General features: G+C 43.8%; 2 protein-coding genes across 9 annotated transcripts in view; one reads left to right on the top strand and one right to left on the bottom strand.

Moving 5' to 3' along the window:
* Positions 1-19,685, bottom strand: part of UBE3B (ubiquitin protein ligase E3B) — a 59,531-nt gene extending 39,846 nt beyond the window's left edge. Inside the window, exons 1-9 of one of the 5 annotated variants that reach the window (XM_025400799.1) lie at positions 19,017-19,478; positions 15,438-15,543; positions 13,466-13,647; positions 13,199-13,319; positions 11,122-11,181; positions 10,622-10,726; positions 8,563-8,659; positions 7,233-7,318; positions 6,166-6,248 (exon numbers count right to left, since the gene is read on the bottom strand). In XM_025400799.1, the coding sequence (XP_025256584.1) occupies positions 6,166-6,248; positions 7,233-7,318; positions 8,563-8,659; positions 10,622-10,726; positions 11,122-11,181; positions 13,199-13,319; positions 13,466-13,626 (713 nt within the window). In that variant the 5' untranslated portion in view covers positions 13,627-13,647; positions 15,438-15,543; positions 19,017-19,478. Of the gene's footprint in view, positions 1-6,165; positions 6,249-6,514; positions 6,748-7,232; positions 7,319-8,562; positions 8,660-10,621; positions 10,727-11,121; positions 11,182-13,198; positions 13,320-13,465; positions 13,648-15,437; positions 15,544-19,016 lie in introns of those variants that run through there. The other 4 variants (XM_025400800.1, XM_025400801.1, XM_025400803.1 and 1 more) reach the window with 4 other exon arrangements.
* The window catches only part of KCTD10 (potassium channel tetramerization domain containing 10), a 29,054-nt gene continuing 23,478 nt past the window's right edge, over positions 19,556-25,131 (top strand). For 3 of the 4 annotated variants that reach the window (XM_025400807.1, XM_025400805.1, XM_025400804.1), the window contains exon 1: positions 19,556-19,841. In XM_025400807.1, the coding sequence (XP_025256592.1) occupies positions 19,839-19,841 (3 nt within the window). In that variant the 5' untranslated portion in view covers positions 19,556-19,838. The remainder of the gene's footprint in view (positions 19,842-25,131) is intronic. The other variant, XM_025400806.1, reaches the window with a different exon arrangement.

Here is a 25,131-nt window from a genome sequence, read left to right as displayed (position 1 = left end):
TATATACATATATAGTATACATATAATACATATACTATATATAAGTATATATAGATATAATGTTTCGAAATAAACATAAATATAGATACATTTTTAAAAGATTGAGGTGACAGATAAAGTCAACAATGTATCTCTGGTTGTATAATCATGAGAAATTTTTTTCTTTTTTATGTTTTTCTGCTTTACCTAGGTTTTCTATAGTAAGTATGCATTGCTTCCATAATCAAAAAAAAGATAAATACTATTAAATAGAATAATGATCCCTATCCCACACCATACGTAAAAAATAATGAAATGAGCCACAGACCTAAATGCTAGCTTCATAACTAAAACTATAAAATTCTTAGAAGAAAACACAGCTTTGAGATTTCAGGTTAGGCAATGATTTCTGAGACATCACACTAAAAGTACAAGTGTCAAAAGAAAAAAAGTAGGTAAGTTGTGCTTCTTCAAAGTTTAAAACTTTTGTGATTCAGAAGACACTATCAAGAAAGTGAAAAGACAACCCATCGAATGGAAGGAAACACCTGCAGATCACTTTTCTGAAAAGTGCACATAAAGAATTCACAACTCTCATAAAAGATGAAACATCCAATTAAAAAGTGGACGAAGGATCTAAACATACATTTCTCCAAGGAAGACAGACAAATGGTTAATAAATACATGAAAAGATGTTCAACATCACTAGCTAGTACATCACAGGGAGTTGTAAATCAAAACGACAGTGAGACATCCCTGTACACCCACTGGGATGGCTAAATAAAAAAGACAGATAACAAGTGTTGACAAGGATGTGGAGAAACTGGAGCCCTCACATACTACTGCTGGAAATGTAAAATAGTGCAGGCGCTTTGGAAAATAATTTGGCAATTCTTCAAAAGGTTAAGCATGGAGTTACCACATAACCCAGGTAAGTCTACTCCTAGGAATATGCCCAAGAGAAATGAAAACATATGTCTGCACAAAAACTTGTACATAAATGTTCATAGCAGTAACATTCATAACAGTCAAAAAGCAGAAACAACTCAAATGTGGTATATCCATATAATGGAGTATTATTTGGCCATAAAAATGCATGAAGTACTAATCCATGCTACAACATGGATGAACTCTGATTATAATATGCGAAGTGAAAAAAGCCAGTAGCAAAAGACCACATGTTATATGATTCCATTTATGTGAGATGTCCAGAACAGGCAAATCCAAAGAGAGAGAAAGTAGATTAGTTGTTGCCAGGGGTTCTGGGGAGAGGGGAAGAGGGAGTGACTGCTAATGGGTATTAGGTTTCTTTTCAGGGTGATAAAATATTAATGGAATTAGATTGTGGTGATGGTTGGGAATAGGCCCCCAAAATCTGGCCATAAACTGGCCCCAAAACTGGCCATAAACAAAATCTCTGCAGCACTGTGACATGTTCGTGATGGCCATGACACCCACGGCTGGAAGGCTGTAGGTTTACCAGAATGAGGGCAAGGAACACCTGGCCCACCCAGGGCGGAAAACCACTTAAAGGCATTCTTAAACCACAAACAATAGCATGAGCGATCTGTGCCTTAAGGACATGATCCTGCTGCAGATAACTAGCCCAACCCATCCCTTTATTTCAGCCCATCCCTTTGTTTCCCCATAAGGAATACTTTTAGTTAATCTATAATCTATAGAAACAATGCTTATCACTGGCTTGATGTCAATAAATACATGGGTAAATCTCTGTTCAAGGCTCTCAGCTCTGAAGGCTGCAAGATCCCTGATTTCCCACTCCACACCTCTATATTTCTGTGTGTCTTTAATTCCTCTAGCACTGCTGGGTTAGGCTCTCCCCGACCAAGTTGGTCTCGGCAGGCGATGGTTGCACAATTCTGTGAACATACTAAACGCCAGGGAATGGTATGCTTTAAATGAATAAAGTGTATGAGATGTGAATTAGACTCAATAAAGTTATTTTAAAAGATCACTCAGAGGTCATGCAGAAAAAAAGGTAAGAGAACAACTTGCAGAGGGAAAAAAGGTTTCTTCTAGCTAACGTGCTCCAATAGCAATGAGCAGAGGTGTTAGTGGTATTTAGGCTCTCAGAATTCACACTATACACTTTCACTTTCAAGAGTACCATTTTTGGAACAAGGACATTTTATGAGGCTGAAATGTTGAAAATATCAGTACCTATGTTCACCACTTGTCTAGATGAGGCTAACCAACCAAGCTAACCTCTCTGATCTGAGTGGGGCACACGAAAAGAGAACCATGTTATTTTCTGCATGTTAGAAAGAAGTTTAAAACAGAACAACACAATTCCCTAAACAGAAGAAAAACAAACCACAGAGAATGCTGCTGAAACTACAACCAGTCACTTCGCATTTGCAAGGAAGGGACTGCATCGTTTCAAGGGCACAAAGGGCTGTGGCATTCTCTGGCGGTTCTCACAGAAACCTATGGATTCCATCCTGGGCCATATCCCTAAGTAATTTGGCCTGACTGACTGGGAGCAAATATCAGTGGAGGCATTATAGGACTGCAGGGCTGCCTCAATGTTTGGAGGGGTGTAATCTTTTGAGTCTGCATGAGGCCAGACTCAAAAACCACAGACACTGCAAACACTCCTACATTTCCCTCAATTTCTTATTACTGCTTTTCCCAGCATGAGGTCAACAGAATCTTTCTTTAGCCCACCTGTAGCTGCTGCATTTAAGCACCCCTGGGTGACAAAGTCTGTAAGTGGACCGCTTAGTCGAATGTTTAACAGGGCTAGACATGGCTGGGGGGGTGGGGAGGATAAACAGAGGTATGACTGACACACAGTCCCTGCTAACAGAGAGCTCAGAGTACAACCAGGGAGCTGGGCAGGCATACGGGGAAAAACAGAAGCCAGGGCTAGTGGGTACATGACTAGGTGCCTGGGCAAACTAGGGGTCCAGATAATCAATGCCATGGCAGTGTGAGGAACAGGGCAAGTCTGGGAAGGTTCCCACGTGCTATTTACTAAAATAAAATATATTATTCTTAGAATACAAAAATGTGTCCAACATGTGAGGCAAGTACAAAGAATAAGAAGAAAGAGTATGAGCCCTGGAGTTAAATAACCTGGGTTTAGTTTCTGGCCTGGCCACTCCTGCTGTGTGACCAAGAGCAAACAGTTTAACTTCTCTGGGCCTTAGCTTCCTCATCTATAAACTGGAGAAAAGCCACATGTGGTGGCTCACTCCTATAATCCCAGCACTTTTTGAGAGGCTGAGGCGTGAGGATCACTTGAGGCCAGGAGTTTGAGAGCAGCCTGGGCAATATAGTGAGACCCCATCTCTACAAAAATTTTAAAAATAAAAAAATTAGCTGGGCATGTGCCTGTAGCCCTAGCTACACAGGAGGCTGAGGTGGGAGGATGGCTTGAGCCCAGGAGTTTGAGCCTGCAGTGAGCTCTGATCACGCCACTGCACTCCACTCTTGATGGCAAAGCGCGACCTTGTCTCACAAATAAATAAATAAAATGGAGGTAAGAGAATGTGGTGAGGAGTCAGTTAACATGTGTAAAAGTTTTAGAACAATGTGTGGCCCATAAATGTTAGCTATTCATATTTCAGGATTCAGTGATCATGTCTTGGCACACCACTGACAATTTTACAGACTTTCACTATACTCCTGTATGATGAAACCACTGATATCTTATTTTAAAAGGTCCTGATTGTGTTCAATTATACACAGACATTCAGAGGGGAAAAGTACTATTTGGGAAAAAGGCTTTAGAGTAGCCTGGCCTTAACAAGTGATTCAATGGAATCTAATACATACAGAGAAGAAAAACTACAAGGATGGCTGCTGGTTATATTCTTAAAGGAGAATTTAAGTGTGGTAGAATGACTGGATGTGAGCATGCTGGTGAATCACATGTGAATTACAACCACACCGGGGCAGGGGAAGGATGCTGGACAGGAAAGAAAAGTGAGGTGCTCCTAGACCTTGTGTCTCTGGAGGTGGAGGGGGAGGCAGAGCTGCTCCTGAGTTTGAGAGTTCAGGCCTCAGTGTGCTGACCTTCACTGTGTCTGCCAGAGGACAGCGGGCAATGCTGCTGGAATGAGCTGCCCCACAAGGTGACTTGGGTAGGGACAGTTGCAGTGAATCTGTTTCTTAGGCTTCTGGGAAAACCTGTTTGTACCTAGACATTAGGGCTCATTAAATACAACTCACGTAACTTCTCTAAAAGTATGAAATGAAGGCACAATTGTCTATTAGATAATTAGCTCTACTTCCGTAACTAATGATAGCATAACTGGTTACATCCCGTTCTTCTGTGTAAGGGTCTAGCTTCCAGAAGCATGTGGTCTAATGTGGTAGCCACTGGCTACATGTGGCTACTGAGCACTTAAAAATGTGGCTGGTCCAAATTCAGACGTGCTCTAAGTACATACCACTTTTGAAGACTTGGCATGAAGAGAAAAATGTAACATATTATTTAATTTTAATTAAAATAATTTTAAAATATTGATTACATGTAAAAATAACATTCTGGATATATTAGCTTAAATAAAAATATATCATTATACTACATTTCCCTTTTATTTTGACTTTTTTTTTGAGACCAGGTATCACTCTGTCACCTAGGCTGGAGAAGCTCGATCATGGCTCACTGTAGCCTTGACTTCCCTGGCTCCAGGGATCCTCTCACCTCAGATTCCTGAGTAGCTGGAACCACAGGCACATGCCACCATGCCCAGCTAATGTTTGTATTTTTTGTAGAGATGAGGTTTGGCCATGTTGCCCAGGCTGGTCTCGAACTCCTGAGCTCAAAATGATCTGCCCACCTCGGTCTCCCAAAGTGCTAGGATTACAGGTGTGGACCACCGTGCCTGGTCTCTTTTGACTTTTTAAATACGGCTCTAACTATATTTCCAATGGACAGACCTGCTCTAGGTCAGCCTTGTCCAACAGAACTTTCTGTGATCCTGGAAGTTTTCTATACTCGTGCTGTCCCACACAACTGCCACTAGTTACGTGTGGCTGCTGAGCATTTGAAATGTGGCTAATGCAACTGAGGAAGTGAATTCTTCATTTTATTTAACTTCAATATATTTTCATTTAAACAGCCCCCTGTGGTTAGTGGTTAGTGGAAAGCACAGTCTAGACCAGGTGTTTTATAAACTATGGCCTATTTCTGTAAATAAAGTTTTACTGGAACACAGTCATGCTCATTTGTGTCTGTACAATCTACGGTTGCTTTCAAGATGCAATGGCAGAGTGGTTGTGACAGAGGCTGTATGGCCCAGAGAGCTGAAAATATTTATCCAGCTCTTTCTAGAAAATCTGGCCAACCCATGCTCTAGCCTATCATTTTTCAAATAGGTTTTACATGGAAAATGATTTCATGGGATATCAACGTCATCCAAAAAACAAGGTAGGGGTATTCCATGCTCAGATATGTTTGGGCCAACCCCGGGTTAAATAAGCCCATGGGGTCCAGCTAGCATAGCAGGACTTCTCAGGGCTCTCAGCATCAAGGTGTACTATAGATCCACAGATGGGGGCAGAGCAGCAGCTTTCACCAAGCTGGTTCCACCATGACACTCTTCCAGGATTATTAACATCTCCCCAAGCTAGTGTTCCCCTCGACAGTTTAAACATGTTCTGGACCTATGAATAAGCATGGTGTTTTACATTTGGTAATTCTCAGAATTGCAGGTATAATTTCCATAAGGAATTACTTAGCTTCTTCAGTACTTGACATCTCTAAACTAAGTGAAGGTAAATATTACCTCTTCTCTGGTCCTCCAAATTCTAATATTTTACATGCGCGTTCACATTACTTCCTTAATCCTCTCACCCTGCCCTTTGTTGGGCTTCTTCTGGCTCTTAGGTTTTTTGTTTTGTCAATTAAAACTTCAAAAGGAAAAATGATTGCATTTTGGTCTCTTTTAAATAAAAGAAATTAATTTTGAATAGTTTCCAAAGATCACACTGCAATAATATTCAGGGCTGAAGATTAAGAAATATTCAAGACTTAAGATTAAGAAAAAGTTTGAGCAGTCACAAATGTATTCACTTTCATTAAGAACAACGTTTCCCTTAAATTCTGACAAAGTGGGCAAGTCTATATCCAATACCAGTAACGAGAGAAAGAAAAACCAAGAGGAGGAAGCATTCAAAAACATGCCAACACCTCAGCTATGGTTTCTTACTCACCGCAATGCTAGAGAAAAGGCTGCTGTTAAAGTGCCTTTGGATAGACAAGGACGGGGTCTTGCCAGGCCACGGGTTAACAATACCTGAAAAGAACGTTTTAATTGGTCAGCGGATGATACCAACTTTATATTCATTTGTACGTAAGAAAGCAAAAAAACTAAAATGAGTCCTTCAGATAAAAAAACTGTGAGCCAGGCAGGAGGATTCCTTGAGGCCAGCCTGGGTGACAGAGCAACCTGTCTCTTAAAAAAAAGACCAAAAAAACCGTATGCAGTGTTTTTATAAGAGGAAAGGGAAGAACGTATTGGGTAATGAGGTTAACTCTACCACTCTTTCTCTACTTTAAATATTATGGTTAGAAATTCTTTAATAATAAAGTTAAAAAAACAGCTAATAAAAATAATGCCAGACTTAAAATTTAAAGACACCATATTATTTTAGAAGCCGTTCAATTATGGTGTGAAGTAGAAGTTTCCTCTAGTGAGACAACTGCCAGTCATACCAGCTTCTGCCAACAGACCACCTCACAGGGTTGTTGCGAGGAGTATGTGAAACCAAATCAGGAAACAGCCCATCACAGCGCTAGGTAGAAGGAAGGGCAAAATCAACATTACTTCTCAAACTCAAGAATTCCATAGTGCCTTTAAACAGCAATCAGGCTTTCTTAACGATTCCCTACAGGTGTGGTCTGGCACAACAAGGTACGAAGTAGAAAGGACTGTTTGAGGACACAGAGCTAGAAATATGATTCTAGACATCAACCAAGAAGGAATCTGAGGGAACAAGCCCTGAGGTCTCCTTCCAGAGTTTAAATGTCAAAAGACTGGATTACCCTTGCAGCCAAAAACATAGAGCACTCAGGGGATCCCAGCACCACTGTCCTCCTTTTACCTGACCCACAAGTGAGACAAAGCAGGGGAAGGAAGAAGAGGACAGCAGGCATCAAGCTCTTCCTATGAAAAGCGTTTCTGAGGAGGGCACCAGGTATGCTGAACGCAAATGTAAAAATCCAACTGCAGGTGTTAGAGAGTGGGGAAGTTGCACACTGCGGGGCAGGGGTCACAGACCTGCAGCACAGAATAAAATCCATGCTGGTTGAGATGTCCCATTATATTTGCACAAATGTGGTTCATCGCTGGTCGAAGACTTTCACCTAAACAAAGAAAACAGTGAGAACAAAAAAGTCTCTTGCCATAATGTGACTGTTGATGTGGGACAGGAAATTGTGTCCCACACCTAAGGCCCTAAGAAATGAGATGCCCCTGGCTTGCCTTCCTTTTCCCTTAGGCCTGGTGCCAGAGCACAGGGAGGCAATGTGTATTTGGAACTCTATCCCTCCTGGAAGGCCTGGCTCAAGTGTCACCTCTTGATTGATGGGTCCCGTCACACCCCTAGCCAGAAGTGACGTCTCTGGCCTCTGAGCTCCTGTAGCACCTTTTCTAATTCTCTCCTAGGGCCTGGCACTGTCTTCTCTGGAGGGATGCCTCCTCTCCTCAATGGGACATGAGCTTCTGGGCAGGGCCCAGAACTCAATTTTTGGGTTCCCTCCAAGAGGCCAGGGTCATGCCTGAAATAAACCCTCCTTGCTGACCTGGAGCCTTTGCATAGTTTCCCCTGCTTTCTGTTTCATCCCTGCTCTTCACTCTGTGAATCCCAGCTCTCTCTCCAGCTCTCAGCTCACACACCACTTCTTCAGGAAAGCTAGAGCCTCAGACCAAGCAAGGCCTCCCCACCCTACTGGACACTCTCATTTCTCTTGCAGGCTTCCTTCCAAGCACTTAACACATTATTGTCATTTTATATCTATGAGCAACATCTATTTAATGCCTGTTTTCCTCATTAAGTTCTGTGAGGAAGGGAGCACCTAAAGTCCCTGGAGGGCAACGCCCCTTTCTGTTTTGCTTATCTCCGTCTCTTCAGTGCCTAGCAGCATCTGGCACATATGGGCTACTTGTTGAACAGATGAATGAAATGACCATATGAAACACATGGGGCTAAGGACACTTACCAGGGAAGGAGGCAGTTTATACTGCAAATTTTATGGGCAAAATGGAATTATTCACAACCTAATGATTTTCCCAGTAAAATGACAAGGCTTAAGTGAATGTTATCACTTGGAGGCTAAGGCACTGTAGGAATTATAAAAATTAAGATCAGAAGAACCATGCCTTTGAATGTAAATTCAAAGAAGGGTAGAGTACAGCACACAATGCTGAATGGATTCTGGATACTGTGACGCAGTCTGATGGTCAGTGCCAAGGGCATCCTCATTGGTATGGTCTCAGGGCCTTCCCTGAAGCTTGTGGTGGCAAAAATGTTTCTTACAAAGAAAAAAAGGTCCCTGAACTCTCTGTGGAAATGTTCATTACAGAATATTTTGAAGCAAGTCCCACAGACCTTTTCCCCGAAGAATTTTCCACGTTGAAGTGTCTGTGAAGGTGACAAGCATCGTGAGGTACAGGGTGATGAGTCGGGAGTCTTGCAGGATTTCAGGCTGGAAACAATAAACACAGCAAGATTAAGACATAGGTCCTCTGATTCCAGACAGCGAAGTGTTCACTTTACAAGTGCTCTATGGGCACTCAGCCCGGAATCACTGAGTCAGGATTATAAGTCAGTCTTCATTCTTTTTCTCTTGGGCAATGACCACTTCAGGAGTTAAATAACAAGAAATTTGACACTCTCGTGCTTGACCATGGAATCATATATTCCTGGGAACAGAGAACTGAGAATCCCTAGAAAACAAGGACCAGGGCTGGCTTGCTATATGTACATGTGCCTGCCTGTCTGTCTGAACTCTGCAGAAACAGAGCAGAAATGCAATTGAGCATGACTGGGACTCTGGGCTCAGCCTTCTGACTTCACCACCTACTAGCTGTGTGAGCTTAGGCAAGTTTCTTAACCTCTCTGTGCCTCAGTTTCCTCATCTGTTGACCAGAAATAATAACACTGCTTTCCTCATAGGGTTGTTGTGAGAAATAAATGGATTAATGCATACAATGCACTAAGAACAGTACCTGGCACATAGATAACTCCATGTAATGTTGGCTGCTGTTCTAATTTTGATGACAGTTCATTGTTTCACCAAGTGTAAGTTAAGCAAAAGGCCTGACTGCTTTCTAGGCCCACAGACCGTATAGGAGGTCCACCTGGAAGGGACCTTGGGGACAACCTTGGAGACCACTGAGTTCAAAACCCTAAGCTCATCGACAGTAAGAGAGGGGAAGCAGCCTGTTCAAGGTCACGTGGGAAATTAGCAGTGGAATCAGGACTGAATTTCACATATTCCTGGCTCCAGAGTCAGGGCCCTTTTTCTCCTGATGTCTATTTCTTTGCATAAATTTTTTTTTGTTTGTTCAAAATAGAAGAGCCTCTCCTCAAAGAACAATCTGTTGTGGAATGTACACACAGAGAACAGATAAACAAGGATCTGCCTGGCAGAGTGCAGGTAGGGAAATACCCTGCCCACTTGGCCCTGAGTCATTTTGGTGGACTCCCAGGGCTCCAAGCAACATAGTGTGGAAACCCTGCCCTAAGCCATGTCTCACCTGACAAGCCAGGTGTGGCTTGCTGCTGGCCACTGCCTTGGCTGTGTTATTGGCAAGAGCCATTCCCGAGCACCCAAAGAGGGATGGCTGGGAATGGATTATTACTGGCGTGGGGGGCGGTCCAGGGACTTTCGTTCCATTACTGAGCTGCTACCTGTGTCCTTGCCAAGCCTCTGTCCCTGAAACCTCTCTCCCCCTATGTGCAAAGTAGAAAAGGCTCCTGTATATGTCTGCTCACACCCCTGTCCATCCTTTTCAGAACACTGAAGGGGGTGGGGGAGCACAGGACCAGGCTGGGCTAGTGACAGTACCCCATTCCTCTTGCCACTTTGACTGGTTCAGAGGTGAACCCAGGATTCCACTGGACCTACAAGAAACCTGGATTTTTGAACTGGTCGGGAGACCTCTCTTCCCTTTAGTCAAGACAGGGTAAGACTATAAAGTCAAAACTGGTGGTTGCCATGATTATAGCAGGAAAGGACGAGGTGACCCCAAAAGGGAACAGGGATGAGAGAAAAGAATGAGAAGGAGAATCCAGAAACCCCTGGCTCTCCTTATCCCCAGCTGCCATGTTACTGAATATATTCTAGAGCACAACATTCTCTTCCTTGCTGAGGCCTGACTAGTATAACAATGTAGATCATAAAGTACTAATTACACTAAATGAACAGGAAGGAAAGTGACAGATTCCCTGGCATGGAGGCTGTGGCGTGGCAAGCGGGTTAAGGGTCCAACACACACCAAAGAAGGGCTCATATTGATAACAGCATCAAAATTCCTCTCTTCCAGAACAGGGCTCAGCTAGCAACTCTGATTGATAGGGACTCTGAAAATACAGACTAAAGTCTACAGGTGAAAATGACGTATTTATTGTTTCTGGTTTTGTCTTTTTTTTTTTTTTTTTTTACCTTGAGCTGCTTGAGAAAATCACAGCAGTACCACAGAATGCTCTTGATCTGTTTAATCCAAAGGAGCGTGAGGTCCTTAGAACAAGCCAGGGACACATACCACACCTATAGGTGGGAAAAAGAGGAATGTCATGGGCTGTTATAGAGATCATATCACATATGCTCTAACTGTTGGAACTGGACCTATTAGTTAGGTCCAGTGCCAGACAAAGCAGTGGACCTGAATGAATAAGCTGCAAACAGGACTTATTTTAACACTAAACCCAAAGACAAAACAGCCTAGTAAGAAAATTTACTATTCTGTGTTGTGGCAAGAGCAGAACGTAGCTACCTGGATCATGAAGAAACTAAGGAATCATTTGTACTTTGGTAATGTTTTCCATCCACTACCTATGTGCATTTGTGTGTGAATTGGTCCTAACATTCAATAGGAACTTTCAGAGTCCAGTAGGTTGGCCCTTAAGAGCTTGTGGGAGACACTGCGGCTCCCATCCACTTACCTTTGGCTCATTCTCAGCATCCATGCTGCTCAGGATGCTGCGACACAACTTCTCAAATCTCTGCAAAGAGACACACTGGGTGTTATACATTCCCACAACCCATCAAAAAGTGAAAACAAGCCTTCGGCGGGTACCTGGCATGTGCAGGTATTATGCCAGGTGATTCACAGACATAATCACATGCAGTTCCTTCCTACAGATGAGGATACTGAAGGTCAGAAAGACTAAAGGGTTCTCCAACGGGTGGCCCAAGAGCTAGAGGAACCCTATAGAAATGTTTTAGAAACTGGTATATTTCACATAAAAATCCAAATTGAAGCTTCTTTCAAAAAACAGTATCAATCTGGCCAACTGGACTTGAATTCCTGCAGGCCTGCTGCTGTCTCTTCAACTGGGCTCTCCAGTTTACTGTTTCTTAAGCACCATGGATACTGATTTTGCCTCAGAGACAGCAGCCTTTCATCATTTTTATCCTGTAATGCAAAAGGAAGAAAAGTGGAAACTAGAAAACAGGTTCCACTTTGGCTATACCAATCCTGGATCCGCCCTTAAACCATGTGATACTGGGCAGCTGCCCTACCACACTGAGCTGCAGTTTCCTTCTCTGTAAGATGAGGGTCACCTCCTCCAGCTTATCTGTCCTCATCTACATAATCATGTGTTCACTGCCTGCATAGCCCTCCCTCTCTTGCTGGGCTATGAGCTCCATGAGTGTAGAGACCTTGCCTGTCCTGTTTCCTCCCAAGGGCCCAGTGCCTAGAGAGGGTTGGCACAACGTGAAGCTTAGCAATAGTGAACGCCTAACAGCTGGTAACACGGAGACATGCCTCAATGGCATTGTTAGTACTATTACAGATAACTAGCTGCTTTTTTTTCCTGGGATTATATTTTTTAGGCTGATCATTCTAATCCCTAAGGTGCAAACTGGCACCCTTTGTATGATTTGCAGGATATTTAAAAAATTTCAAATTAATTGCCAAGATTTACAAATTAGAACATTGATGGTGGCTCACACCTGTAATCCCAGCACTTTGGGAGGCTGAGGAAGGTGGATGACTTGAGCCCAGGAGTTTGAGACCAGCCTGGGCAATATAGTAAAACCCTATCTCTACAAAAGATACACAAATTTGCTGCATGTGGTGGCACACACCCGCAGTCCCACCTACTCAGGAGGCTGAGGTAGAAGAATCGTTTGAGCCTCAGGAGGTTAAGACTATAGTGAGCCGTGATAGTGCTACTGCACTCCAGCCTGGGCGACAGTGAGACCCTGTCTCAGAAAATGAATGAATGCATGAACATTGAGGATAAAGACTCAGATCTTTGGCATGTCTTTAAAAAAAAAAATCAGAGGCTGGGTGCAGTGGCTCATGCCTGTAATCCCAGCAGTTTGGGAGGCTGAGGTGGGCGGATCATGAGGTTAAGAGATTGAGACCATCCTGGCTAACATGGTGAAACCCCATCTCTACTAAAAACACAAAAATTAGCTGGGCATGGTGGCTCATGCCTGTAGTTCCAGCTACTTGGGAGGCTGAGGCAGGAGAATTGCTTGAACCCAGGAGGTGAAGACTGGCAGCGAGCTGAGATTGCGCCACTGCACTCCAGTCTGGCGACAGAGAGAGACTTTGTCTCCAAAAAAAAAAAAAAAAAAAAAAATCAGAGTATGAGTCCACCACCAAGCTGTGTAGTAGCTGCTCCCCATGGATGGGGCAGGCCACAGACCCTGCTACTTCCTTTGATGTCCTCACCACTGCTGCCTGTCAGTTACCGTTTAATATGATTTGTATTTTGTATTATGTTTTATCTCATATATGGCTTTTTTTACTCATTTACCTAAACTTCCTGGCTCTTGCATGCATCTGATTTCAACTTGTGCTTATAATGGTCAATGTGAAAAGATTCCTAAAAGCACTGGGCATAATCCCTCCAAAACAGGTCCCAAGAAAACAAAAGGGACAGGATGTGGGGGTGACAGTAACTACTTCATAAAGCTGCTATAAGAACAAACTGAGTTACTATTAATAATTATAAAAGATCTGACATATGGAAGTACTATACATGTTTGGTATTATCATTTTACCTCGTTATCCTCTTTGATTCTGAATACGAATAGCAGTTTCCTGGCAATCTTAAAAATACAAAGTGCACTTCTTTTAGTGGACCCAGGGTCATCTGCTTTAAAAAAGTCATCAATCTCTCTCCTAGAAAGGAAAGGGCAAAAAAGATATTCTAAATTAAGAGCTTGTAGCACTTGGAAGGCTTTTCAAGCACTCTTAAGAAAAACCTCATGTATCTGCCATTCATCGGGAGCCAGAGAAGCATGTGCTAGGGAGATCCTAGCCCTTACCTGATATCCCTCTGCAGTCGACTCCGACAGAGAAAACTCCGGACGTGGGCCTGGATCACGACAGCTGCCCGCTCCCGCTCCTTCTGCACAAGCCTTTCTTCTCGTGCCTGACGGGCTCTATCGATGAACCATGCTCTCGAGGTCTGAGACAGGGTGAACATGTTTGCAAACTTGCACAAACCCTGCAAGAAAAATGGGGAAGTAGGTGTTGTAGATTGTTGTGTGGAAAACACACACAGAAAAGAGGCTCAAGAGCAGAGGGTGGGCAGGGACCTGGGCAGCAGAGATACCTAGGACCTGTCAACACCCTCCAAAGTGCTAACAGCTCTCCGGCACAAGTCCAAACCTCCTACAGGCTCTTTCATGCAATTCACCAAGACCAGGGATGCTACATCCTGTATTAAATAATCTCATTCTTAAGGAAAAGAGAACAGCACCTGGCATAGGATAAGGGCAGGTCCAGCTTTACGAATGAACAAAGAATGAATCAATCCCACCCATAAAGCTCTAATTCAAACCAGGTATCCTGTAGGTCAAAGATTCCCAGATATTTGAATTTTCTGGAATAGTCCACAGTATTTGGGAAACCAAAACTGAGAAGTCAGCTTTTACTTTGCCAAGTAAGGACTCGAGGGAAAAATCAAACATGATTATTTGCTGTCATCATTATCGTATTTATCCATTCACTAAATAAATATTTACTGGTGCCTACTTTGTGACAGCACCCAATAAAGAAAGGCCCATTTTAACATTAACAAAGCAAAAGGTATGCATTTCAGAATGCAAGACAGTCCATGACATTTAATATATTTGGTTTTATGTACAGCCTATTGCATTGTCCTTACAGTTACCATCCTGCCAAGGACCAGTAAAGACTTTACTGCAGAACTGGTCCTGTCCACTAACAGATGCTTTTCTGAAGAGAAGCTCTAAATTATATACTAAGTTTTTATCTAAATTACCAGTAACTGTTTTTTTCCCAAAGGGACAGCTTTAGCTAGTAGCCTAAAGCACATAGCACTGACCCACGGAGGCTCCCATACTGAGATGATTTTTTTAGATGCTTGATGACTTTGACATTCTATACAAAACGCACTATCAGCCCAGTTAAAAACACTGAAATGAATTATTCAGAAAGCCAGACTTCCAGAAAACAATCTCTCTACCAGGCTACTTTACTCAAAGTAGCACCCACATGAAAATACCACCCAGAGTAAAAAGATGGATGGAACTAGGGGCCATTTATCCTAAGTGAAATAACTCTGAAACGTAAAGGCAAATACTGCATGACTTCACTTAGAAGTGGGAGTGAAACAATGGGCCCACATAGACAAACAGTGGAATAAGACAACGGAGACTCCAAAAGGTAGGAGATGGGATGGGGGTAAGGGTTGAACAATTATCTATTGGTACAATGTTCACCATTCGGATGATGGGTGCACTAAAAGCCCAGACTCCACCACTGCACAATATATGCATATAAGAAACCTGTACCCCCTACATCTATACAAAGAAATTTAAAAATTATTAAAACAAACATTGGACATAATAGTATTATCTCCCAGAGGTATTAGATGAATTACATATTACTGAAAGGCATTTAATAAGTGTGCTCTATTATTAGTATTAATAAGGACAATAAAATAATACCCTTTTATAACCAAAAAAAAGTTGGTGCTAGCCTCCCGCCACATGAACGTATCAAGGGACCTCTGTGACCCCTTCTCAACAGTGATTCGCATCTGTCAAACATCATCAGTAATCCTTGAAACAAACTAACAGAGCCCACCTGACCACAGGAGGGAAGGTATTAGGTTGGTGCAAAAGTAATTGTGGTTTTTAACTTTTTTGGAAAAAAACACTAAGTTGTAATTACTTTTGCATCAACCTGTAAAAGGCTTGGAGAGAAAAGGTAGCCATCTTCTGAATCACTCATTCTTCCTGCCCCAGCAGTAAAGTCTGGAGATCTCACCTGAGGACCTGCCTGTGTCGCAGAAATGCCAGGTAATCATTAGTGATCTTGCACGGGACTCGTGGCTGAGAACAGCTTCTCACTTCAGAAAAACTTGTTATTTTTTCTGGCAGAAGCAGAAAAAAAAAAAAAAATCCAAACTTAGGGTTAAATTTTATAGGTGTGGCATCATACATCTTCCTGAGTAAAAGTAGTAACTACAATGCCAACGGTTTTTTAAAAATACCACTGGGTCCTCTTTATTTAGTGTCTCAACTAAATGTTATACTGTATCTCTTCAATCCTCACAGTTTAAAGGGAATACGTTGAAAATAAATCCCAAAGTTGTTGAATTAAAGCTGTGATGAGAAGCAAAATAACTTAGAAGTCATGGAATGTTAAAGAGCTATTGAAAATTATATTTGACTTTTTTTTTTTTTTTTTTTTTGAGGCAGTCTCACACTGTCGCTGAGGCTGGAGAGCAGTGGCATGATTTCGGCTCACTACAACCTCTGCTCCCAGGTTCAAGCGATTCTCCTGCCTCAGCCTCCCAAGTAGCTGGGATTACAGGTGCCTGCCACCACACCCAATCTCGGTTGGGATTACAGGTGTGAGCCATTGCACCCGGTCATGTGTGACTTTTTTTTTTTTTGAGATGGGGTCTGGCTCTGTCGCCCAGGCAGGAGTGCAGTGGTACGATCTCGGCTCACTGTAAGCTCCACCTCCCGGGTTCACGCCATTCTCATGCGTCAGCATGTTTGACATTTTTAATGATACGGAAAAATGTTTATGCCTTAGAAGTGAATAAAGGGCTGCCTGTGGACCAATAAGATCCCAATTACCTAAAGAAAAATGCATACACACACACACAGATACAAAACTAGCATGAACTATACCAACATGTTACCAGTGGCTGTTCTGAGGTACTGAAATTGTGGGAAATTTTCCTTAATTGATCTGTATTTTCTGAATTTTCCACAGAATGCACATGGTAAAGCAGCACTGCACAGTGAGGGGCACACGGGCTTTGGGAGTCACACGGAGTTGGAGCCAGTCCCTAGCTCTGCCACATAACTATAGGGAGAATGTCTAAGTTTTTTTTTTTTTTTTTTTCAAGGCAGGGTCTCGCTCCGTCATCCAAGTTGGAGTGCAGTGGTGCAATCAAGGTTCACTGCAGCTTCTACTTCCCAGGCTCAAGCGATTCTCCCACCTCAGCTTCTCAAGTAGCTGGGACCACACGTGCACACCACCACATCTGGCTAGTTTTTAAATTTTTTGTAGAGATGGGGTCTCACTATGTTGCCCAGGCTGGTGGTCTCAAACTCCTGGACTCGAGATCCTCCTGCCTTGGCCTCCCAAAACGTTAGGATTACAGGTGTGAGCCACCGCACTTGGCCCTGAGTCTTTCCATCTTCATCTATTAATTGGCTTAGAGGTTGATAATGAGGACTAAATGTGATGATGTGTATCAAGTACCTATGGAGGTACTTAAGCACACAGTGTAGAGTGTATAGTCAATAAGTCTAACTGGTGTATTTTTTTTTTACAGACACAAGGATTTAAAAAAAGAAAAAAAAACCCTTCACCAGAGGCTCCAGACATTTCTCACCCATTAACTTTTTTCCTATCTTAAATGCACTATGATTCACCAGTCCTGTCCCTTGGGTTATGAACTCCTGGCCCTGCTGTTTAGACTAACAGATTCAAGCTCCTCAGGACTGCAAAAGAGCAGGGCCTAAGCCATGAGTACAATGATATGCTCCCTCCATGACATGCAGACAGTGCCTCAATGGCAGAGGGTACATTGAATTAGAAAGGGAAGAGGGAGCCTCTTCCTAAAAGAAAAACAAAGTTGCATGCAAACTGTGCCTAAGTACTGTAAGACAATCTTAAAACTTTCACTTCTCCCAGGGGGCCTCCCAGGATACAAAATTACTCTTATCCCCTTCCTTGAGATTATCATCCCTTCAATGTTATTGGTTGATTTCTGTTTATACCATATAATAGCCTACACTTTACAGTTTTTCTCATCCTTTCCTATACACCTTCTCCACCTGCACAGTGTATACTATAGTTCATCAATTAATAAAACACACAATCAAGTGTTTATTAAGTACTTATTTTGCTAAATGCCATGGAGAATCAAAGAAAAGGCTGTGCGCAGCAGAAAAAGTCTTGCATCAGATAAAGTGGGCCTTGGTTCTTTGCAGTACTCATTCTATCTGACATTTAGCCAAGTTACTTATCCTCTCTAGGCCTCAGTTTCCTTATGTGTAAATCGAAGGTAATAACAGTGTCTATGTCCTAGGGTTGCTACAAGGATTAAATGCAACATTTACCCTTCTTGTACCTCAACTTAGTCATCACAACATTGTGATTAGGATTAAATGGCAAAATATTAATAAGGGATATCTGAAAGCATGTAGCATGTAAGTGAGCTTTACTGTATTGTCCTTAAGAAGCTTGCAATCCAGTTAAGGAAACAAGAATCATATAGGTAGAAAGATGAGAAAGTAAGAGGTTGATGACAACCAAGATCATTTTAAAAAGCAAATGAGTACCCATTATGTGTCAAGTCCTTTATAAGTGATCTCATCTAATAAGGACAGGAATCCTATGAGAAGATCACTCATGATCTCCTCTAGTCCAGTTTAGACCATTAGCATGTGGCAGAGTCAAGACTGTAATAACTAAGAGACAGGATTCAGACTCTTGTCTTACCTCTATATTTCCAAAGCTGAAGCACCATAAATACCAACTGCTGACTGAGCCAAGAGTATTTTCCCTGTACAGTAGGAAAAGCTGGGCCACCAGGTTTAATGACCACCACCATTTGTTCTGGGTAGACAGCGTATCAGACACTGTACAGATATTTAACCAACTTGTCTTTTCAACAGTTCTATCAGGTCTCGATAATCTTTTGTTTTTGTGAGACGGAGTCTCACTTTGTTGCCCAGGCTGGAGTGCAGCTGCGCGAACTCGGCTCACTGCAACCTCCGCCTCCCAGGTTCAAGTGATTCTCCTGCTTCAGCCTCCCAAGTAGCTCGGATTACAGGCGCCTGCCACCACGCCCGGCTAATTTTTGTATTTTTAGTAGAGATGGGGCTTCACCATGTTGGCCACGCTGGTCTTGAACTTCTGACTACAGGTGATCCGCCCGCCTCGGCCTCCCAAAGTGCTAGGATTACAGGCGTGAGCCACCGTGGCCAGCCTCAATAATCTAATTTTTATTTAAAGAATAGAAAACAGGACTTAAAGAGACTATTCATACTAACAGCTATTATTTATTGAAAGCTGCCGACTATCTAGGTGGATGCTTTTGAATGTGAATCCATGTATATCCAAAGCAATTATTTATTACTAAGTAAAACAAACAAGATCCAGGGCTCCCCCATTCACAGAATGGCAAAGCAAAGAGAAGCCGAAAATGCAAGGTTGCCTGTGGGGCTAAGCTGGACTCAAATTACGACCAAATTTTTCTATATACAGAACTAGGTGTCAGGCACAGTACTAAAACATATTTCACACCTTCTGTGAAACCTGCTAATTACTCCATTTACACAGAAGGAAACTGAGGCTCAGAGAGGTGAGGGAACTCACCCAAGGTCACACAGCGAGCGAACAGTATTCGAACTCCAGTTTAGGTGAGTCCTGGGGCCCGGCGTCTTTCCTCGGCATCAACAACCACAGGAACAAATCACCCAGCATTAGTCCGTTTATAAAGGCCTATCGTCCCAAAAGTGAAAAGAGGTGGAAAGGGCCGCGGAGAGAGCCCCTGGAGCACACAAGCCAGATCCCAGCCCTTGTTCCTCCGACCTGACCAGTCAGGGACTCGGCCCTACAGCCACCTCTCTCAAAGTCCCCCGCCCCACCACTCGGAGAACTGACGACCCAGTTGTCACTCGCTACCCGCAGGCCGACCTTTATTCGCTGGAGGTCCCCGCACTCGGGTCGGGGCCGCAGCTGCCACTGTCTCAGCCCAAAACAACCTAGTTTTGCCAGACCCGGGGTAGCAGCCCAGGCACAACCGCCATTTTGCCCCGGGGTGTTTGCTTTCAGAACTCCGCCAGGAAGCAAGCATCCAGTTCCGGAAAATGACAGTTCCGCAGAGCTTCTTCGCCGGGATGGAAAGCTTCCCCACACCTTGTCCTCCCCTCTGGCAGCTGAAATAGCGGTGGCGGGATAAACGCCTTACCCAGCCAAGAGAAGCTGGCACCCATTCCGGCCGGAGAGGTTGGAAAGAAAACTACCCCCTGGGCGCACAACGGACCGTTTAAGACGTTGCTCTCTGCGGGGCGGAAGTGGGGTGGGGACAACGGAAGTTACCGCCCCGGCCCCGCCTCCGCCCCTGGCTGGCGTGAGCTGGGTGTTTCCTGCCTCTCACAGTCCGGGTTTGGAGACTCCTGCGTCCTCCGACTTTTCATGGTAGGGAGGGCGGTGGCCACCGACTGGGGGCTGAAGGCGGCCGAGGGAGCTGGGCAGCAGCAGAGTATAAGAAGAAGGGACCGAGAGGAGGGAGTGCGATGAGGGGCAGTTGCGATAGTGGAGAGGCATTTGGGGGATTGGTTGGGGGAAAGGCCGGGGGTGGGGGAAGGGCTTTGGGTGGAGAATTAGGGGTGGTGGTGGAGTTGGGGCGGGGGGGAATCCCTGGCAGTTTGGAATCCGGGAAGCACATTTGGGCTTGGGGAGTAGATAACGTGTGTGCGTAAGGAAGAGGTGTCTCCGAGTGAGTCCTGAACGCTGGTTGGAGATGGGAGTTGGGGATTGCGAGAACAAAGAGATGTCAATTGAAAACGGACATTTGGGGTGGAAAATGAGGATTTGGAGGATTATGAAGGAGAATGGGCAGGTTATGAGAAGGTGAGGTAGAATTCCTGGGGGCGGAGCGTTTGGGGTTTTGGAGGTTGTGGCTGGAGTCGCTGGGTTTCCAGGAAGTGGGGAAGGGGCTCCCAGGTGCGTCTGAACACACGGGCGAGTGGGGGAAAGAAATCGAGGGAGCCCAGCAGGCGGATGTGCGTTCAGTGCTTGGAATTCTGGGGAGAGATGCCAGGGACCTGAGGTCAGGATACCTGCGCCACGAAGTCCAGTGCCTCAGCTGGCGCCTGGGTACCTATCTGTAACTTCTGTTGAGGCCAGAGGTGACCACGCCTAAGGAGCCGGAGGATGTCTCAAGATCTGTCTCTCAGCTGTGGGGTGTGTCTCCTTGGGATCCTCTAGGGCTAGGGTCTGTTCCCTAAATAGCTCATTGTCCCTGGGTAGAGAGGACCAAAGATTGGCCCAGATCTTCTTTCTTCTTGCTTGCTTGTTTGTCACGTCCCTGGAAAGTGCAGTCTTTAGGGAAAATCAGTCCCAGTGACGCTGCTGAAGAAAAATCAGTTATCCTGTATTTGACTTTGACTTGTCTGTTCCATTTTGTGCAAAATAATGACCAGCGGAGTGGAAGAAGGCAGCATAAACCAGTGGTTCTCAAACTCTGGTCCCACCAGTAGCAACACCTGGTAACTTATTCAAAATGGCTGAATTTTCAAGCCCTATCACAGACTACTGAATCAGACATTCTTGGGGTGGAGCCCATCTATCTGTTTTAACAAGCCTTGAAAAGGGATTAGACTAATGATTTCTTGATTTGGACTGTGCAATGAAAGGGGGCATAGGAGTTGGGAGTCAGAGGGCTCTTATAGGTGTGATTCCTAGTTTTCTCCCCTAAAAAGTGGGGTTGATGATAAACGTCTTTCTCACTAGACCATTGAGAGAAATAGGCCAATAATTTGTGTATTAAACAGGAAGAGAAAGCCATTCGGTGGGACAGTTGAAATTGGCGGTAGCTGTCTTATAAGCAAATTTTGGATGTAAAATGCTGCAGTTATGTGACTGATGTGACTTAGTTTAGTTGAAATGTAACAGCAGACTTTTCTGAGTTGTAGAAATGCCCTCAGTTTGAGAAGATTTTATAACTAGCCTCAATACAGTGTTTCTTAAACTTCTTCGCTGTAGGAATCCCCTGAGGTGATGCTTTGCCTCACATCCCTGGCAATTCTTAGATAAAGCTGGTTAAACACCTTAGCTAGATGGCAGTGAGCCCTGGTCCCATATCAGAATCCCCCAAAGAGCTTTTTGAACACTAGTGACTAATCAGCCACCCCTCCGCATCTCTAAGATACTGATTAATTGATCTGGGGTGTAGCCCAGGCAAGCACCGGTGTGTGTGAGTTTGTTTTTGTTTTTTTGAGACAGGGTCTTGCTCTGTCGCCCAGACTGGAGAGTGCACTGGTGTGATTGATCTTGGCTCACTAAAGCCTCACCCTCCCTGCCTCAAGCAATCCTCCCACCGCAGTCTCTCGAGTTGCTGGGACTACAGGTGTGTGCCACCATGGCCGGTTAATTTTGTGTGTGTGTGTGTGTGTGTGGAGATTAGGTCTTATGTTGCTCAGGCTGGTCTCGAATTCCTGGGCTGAAGCAATCCTCCTGCCTTGGCCTCCCAAAATGCTGGGATTATAAGCGTGAGCCACTGTGCCTGGCCTAGCATCATGTTTTTTAAGTACACCCAGGTGATTCTAGTAGCCAGGGTTGGGAACCACTGGTCCCATAGTTTTAGAGGCCCAAAGGAAACTACACAAAGGACTAGGTGCCAAATACTTTAACATTCATTCTCTGAGGGTTTTGAAGATTATGACTTTAACACTCCATTTTACAAGTTAGAAAACTGAAACTTGGGTTAAATTGCTTGAATTTCACAAAGGAAATGGTGGAACTGGGTTGCAATCCAGGCTTGCCAAGACTATCCAGTTTTCCTTAACACACACACGCGCACAAGAACAAAGCACAAAGAAGCATATAGAAAACGTGGGGTCAGGGATTTGGTGCCTTTTTTCCTACTGTACTTGCCTGAGCCTCCTTTCCAGTGGATGATTTTCCCCCTTCAGCTGATTTTTGTATTTTCAGCATGCATACAATTGCTTCTTGCCTGTGGCTCTGAAGCTGTGAAGTGGGGGCTGGCTTTGGTTTATGGTGTTTTGGTTTGTTTTTATGTGTCAGGTCAGGAATTCACTGGGCCAAGACCATGGAGTTAATGGTAGCTTAAATAAGGGGTACAGTGCTTTTTAGAACAGTGGGCTGTAATCTTGGTGGGCTTTAAAATCTCCTGGGGGAGTTTTAAAAATTCTGTCGCCTACACATCCCAGACCAATTACATGAGAATTTTCTTGGTAGGACCTAGGTGTCAGGAGTTTTGAGCTCCTAGGTGATTTTGATTGTCACCAACTGGAGAGCCACTATTTAGAATCAGCAATATTATATTCAGGGGTGATGGAGAGAAGGGAGACTGACCATTTAACTGGAATAAACTTCTGATTGAATCAGATCCGTAGCCAGTATCTCAAGTATTCATTGCCTCTCTGTTTAACGTAACCAATTTTGCTGTCTCCTGCCTCACCTCCCCAACTTCATTAGTAATGAAATCAAACCTTTGAAACAAGTCAAAAAGCAGGATACTGGCCAGGTGCGGTGGCTTATGCCTGTAATCCCAGCACTTTGGGAGGCTGAGGCAGGTGGATCACTTGAGGTCAGGAATTCGAGACCAGACTGACCAACATGGAGAAATCCCATCTCTACTAAAAATACAAAAAGTTAGCCGGGCGCGGTGGCTCGTGTCTATAATCCCAGCACTTTGGGAGGCCGAGGCAGGAGGATCACCTGAGGTCAGGAGTTCAAGACCAGCCTGACCAACATGGTGAAACCCCATCTCTACTAAAAATACAAAATTAGCTAGACGTGGTAGCGCATGCCTATAATCCCAGCTACTCGGGAGGCTGACACGGGAGAATCGCTTGAACCTGGGAGGCAGAAGTTGCGGTGAGCAGAGATCGTGCCATTGCACTCCAGCTTGGGCAACAAGAGCAAAACTCCCCCCCCCCCAAAAAAAAAGCAGGATTCCAGTAGCAACAGCCGGGAGAGTCCTCCCTAGAGAGATTTGCTGTGGGGGTTTCTGGTCCACTGCCTCCTGTCCTCAGTTCACTGTAACTTGGGCTCAAGGACATGAATGCTGCCAAAACTTTTCCCCCAAGGGCCTTGCCTACTATTAGGCTGACTGACCTTTGGGAGGGGGTGGGCTCTGGAAAGGTTCAGAGCTTTTGTTGTCTAATCTGGAGCCTCATTCTAGATCAGGATGGCTCCTGCCTTTATCTTTTAGTCATGCTGTCTGCCATTAGAGCTGGATGCGGTTTCCAAAGAGGAGAAGATAGTTTGAGACTTCGGGAGCATTCTCAAATTACCATAATTTGAGTGTTTCCTATCCGAGTGTTTACTCAGAGCCAGGGAGCCCTGTGAGGGAGGTGAGGCTGTTGGCCCTGGACACAGCTACTAAGTGGCAGGGCTGGGGCCTTACACGCAGGTCTGACTCCAAACCCTTCGCCACACTTTACCTCACAACTATTTTCAGGGCTTTTTGTACTTTTTAAAGACGGGAGGTGAGGCTGACCTTTCTCAGCTTATATATCATAGCTGTCAGTCTACTAGGTGTGATGGCCTCTGGGCCAGCCACCACTTGCCCATGTCCTTCACTGGCCCCATCACTGACTCAACTCCTAGCTTGAGAGTGACTGACCCTGTTGGGGCTGTGGCATCCAAATCCACAAAATGGAAATAACTGTAGCTGTCTTCCAGCATTGTTTGGATTTGTAAAAGGCATGTGGTGGTAGAAATTAAGTGGTCAAGGGACATCCAGGGGTTTTCTGGAGCCATGGAAATGTTCCAAGACAGCTTGATTGGCGTGGGGGCTACACAGGTGCAAGTATTGACCAAAACACATCAAACCGTACACTTAAAATATACTTTATTATGTGCAAATTATCTTTAAAAAGGTATTGGAAAGCCAAAAAAGGTACAGTCATGCACCACATAATGACAGTTTGGTTAGTGACAGACTGCATATATAACAATCCCTTAAGATTAAATGGAACTGGAAAATTCCTATAACCTAGTGATACTCTAGCTGTCATTTCAGTTGTAGCACAACATATTATGTGTTTGTGGTGATGCTGGTGTAAACAGAATTACTTCGCTGCCAGTTGTATAAAAGTCTAGCACATACAATTATGTACAGTACATAATAGTTGATAATAGTAGTAAACTTGATATATCACTGGTTAATGTATTTACTATTAATGGTTATTTTAGAATATACTCCTATACTCCTTCTAATTGCTTTTTTTTTTTTAAGTGAAAACTGTAAAACAGCCTCAGGCGGGTGCTTCTAGAGGTATTCCAGAAGAAGGGATTGTTATGGGAGATGACAGTTCCATGCCTGTCACTGTCCCTGAAGACCTTCTAGTGAGACAGGATGTGGAGGATAGTGATACTGACAATCCTGACCCTGTGTAGGGTAGGCTCATATGTGTGTATTTTGTAGTTTTGAACAAAAAAGTTTAAAAATTAAAAAAAACAGTATAGAGTAAGTATATAAAGTATTTTTGTAAAGCTGTACAAATATGTGTTTTAAGCTGTTATTACAAAAGGATCCAAAAGTTAAAAAAAATTAAAAAGTTTTTGAAGTAAAAAATTATAGTAGGCAAGGTTAACTTATTATCAAAAGAAAAAAAAATTAAATAAATGTAGTGTGGCCTCCCTGTGCAGTGTTGATAAAGCTACAGCAGTGTGCAGTAATGTCCTAGGCCTTCACATTCACTCACTGTTTGCTCACCCAGAGCAATTTTCAGGC

This window comes from Theropithecus gelada, chromosome 11 (genome assembly GCF_003255815.1).
Source record: "Theropithecus gelada isolate Dixy chromosome 11, Tgel_1.0, whole genome shotgun sequence".
In the NCBI taxonomy this organism is placed as follows: domain Eukaryota; kingdom Metazoa; phylum Chordata; class Mammalia; order Primates; family Cercopithecidae; genus Theropithecus; species Theropithecus gelada.
The sequence above is the reverse complement of the archived record's forward strand: the minus strand, read 5'-3'. Positions and strand labels throughout refer to the sequence as shown.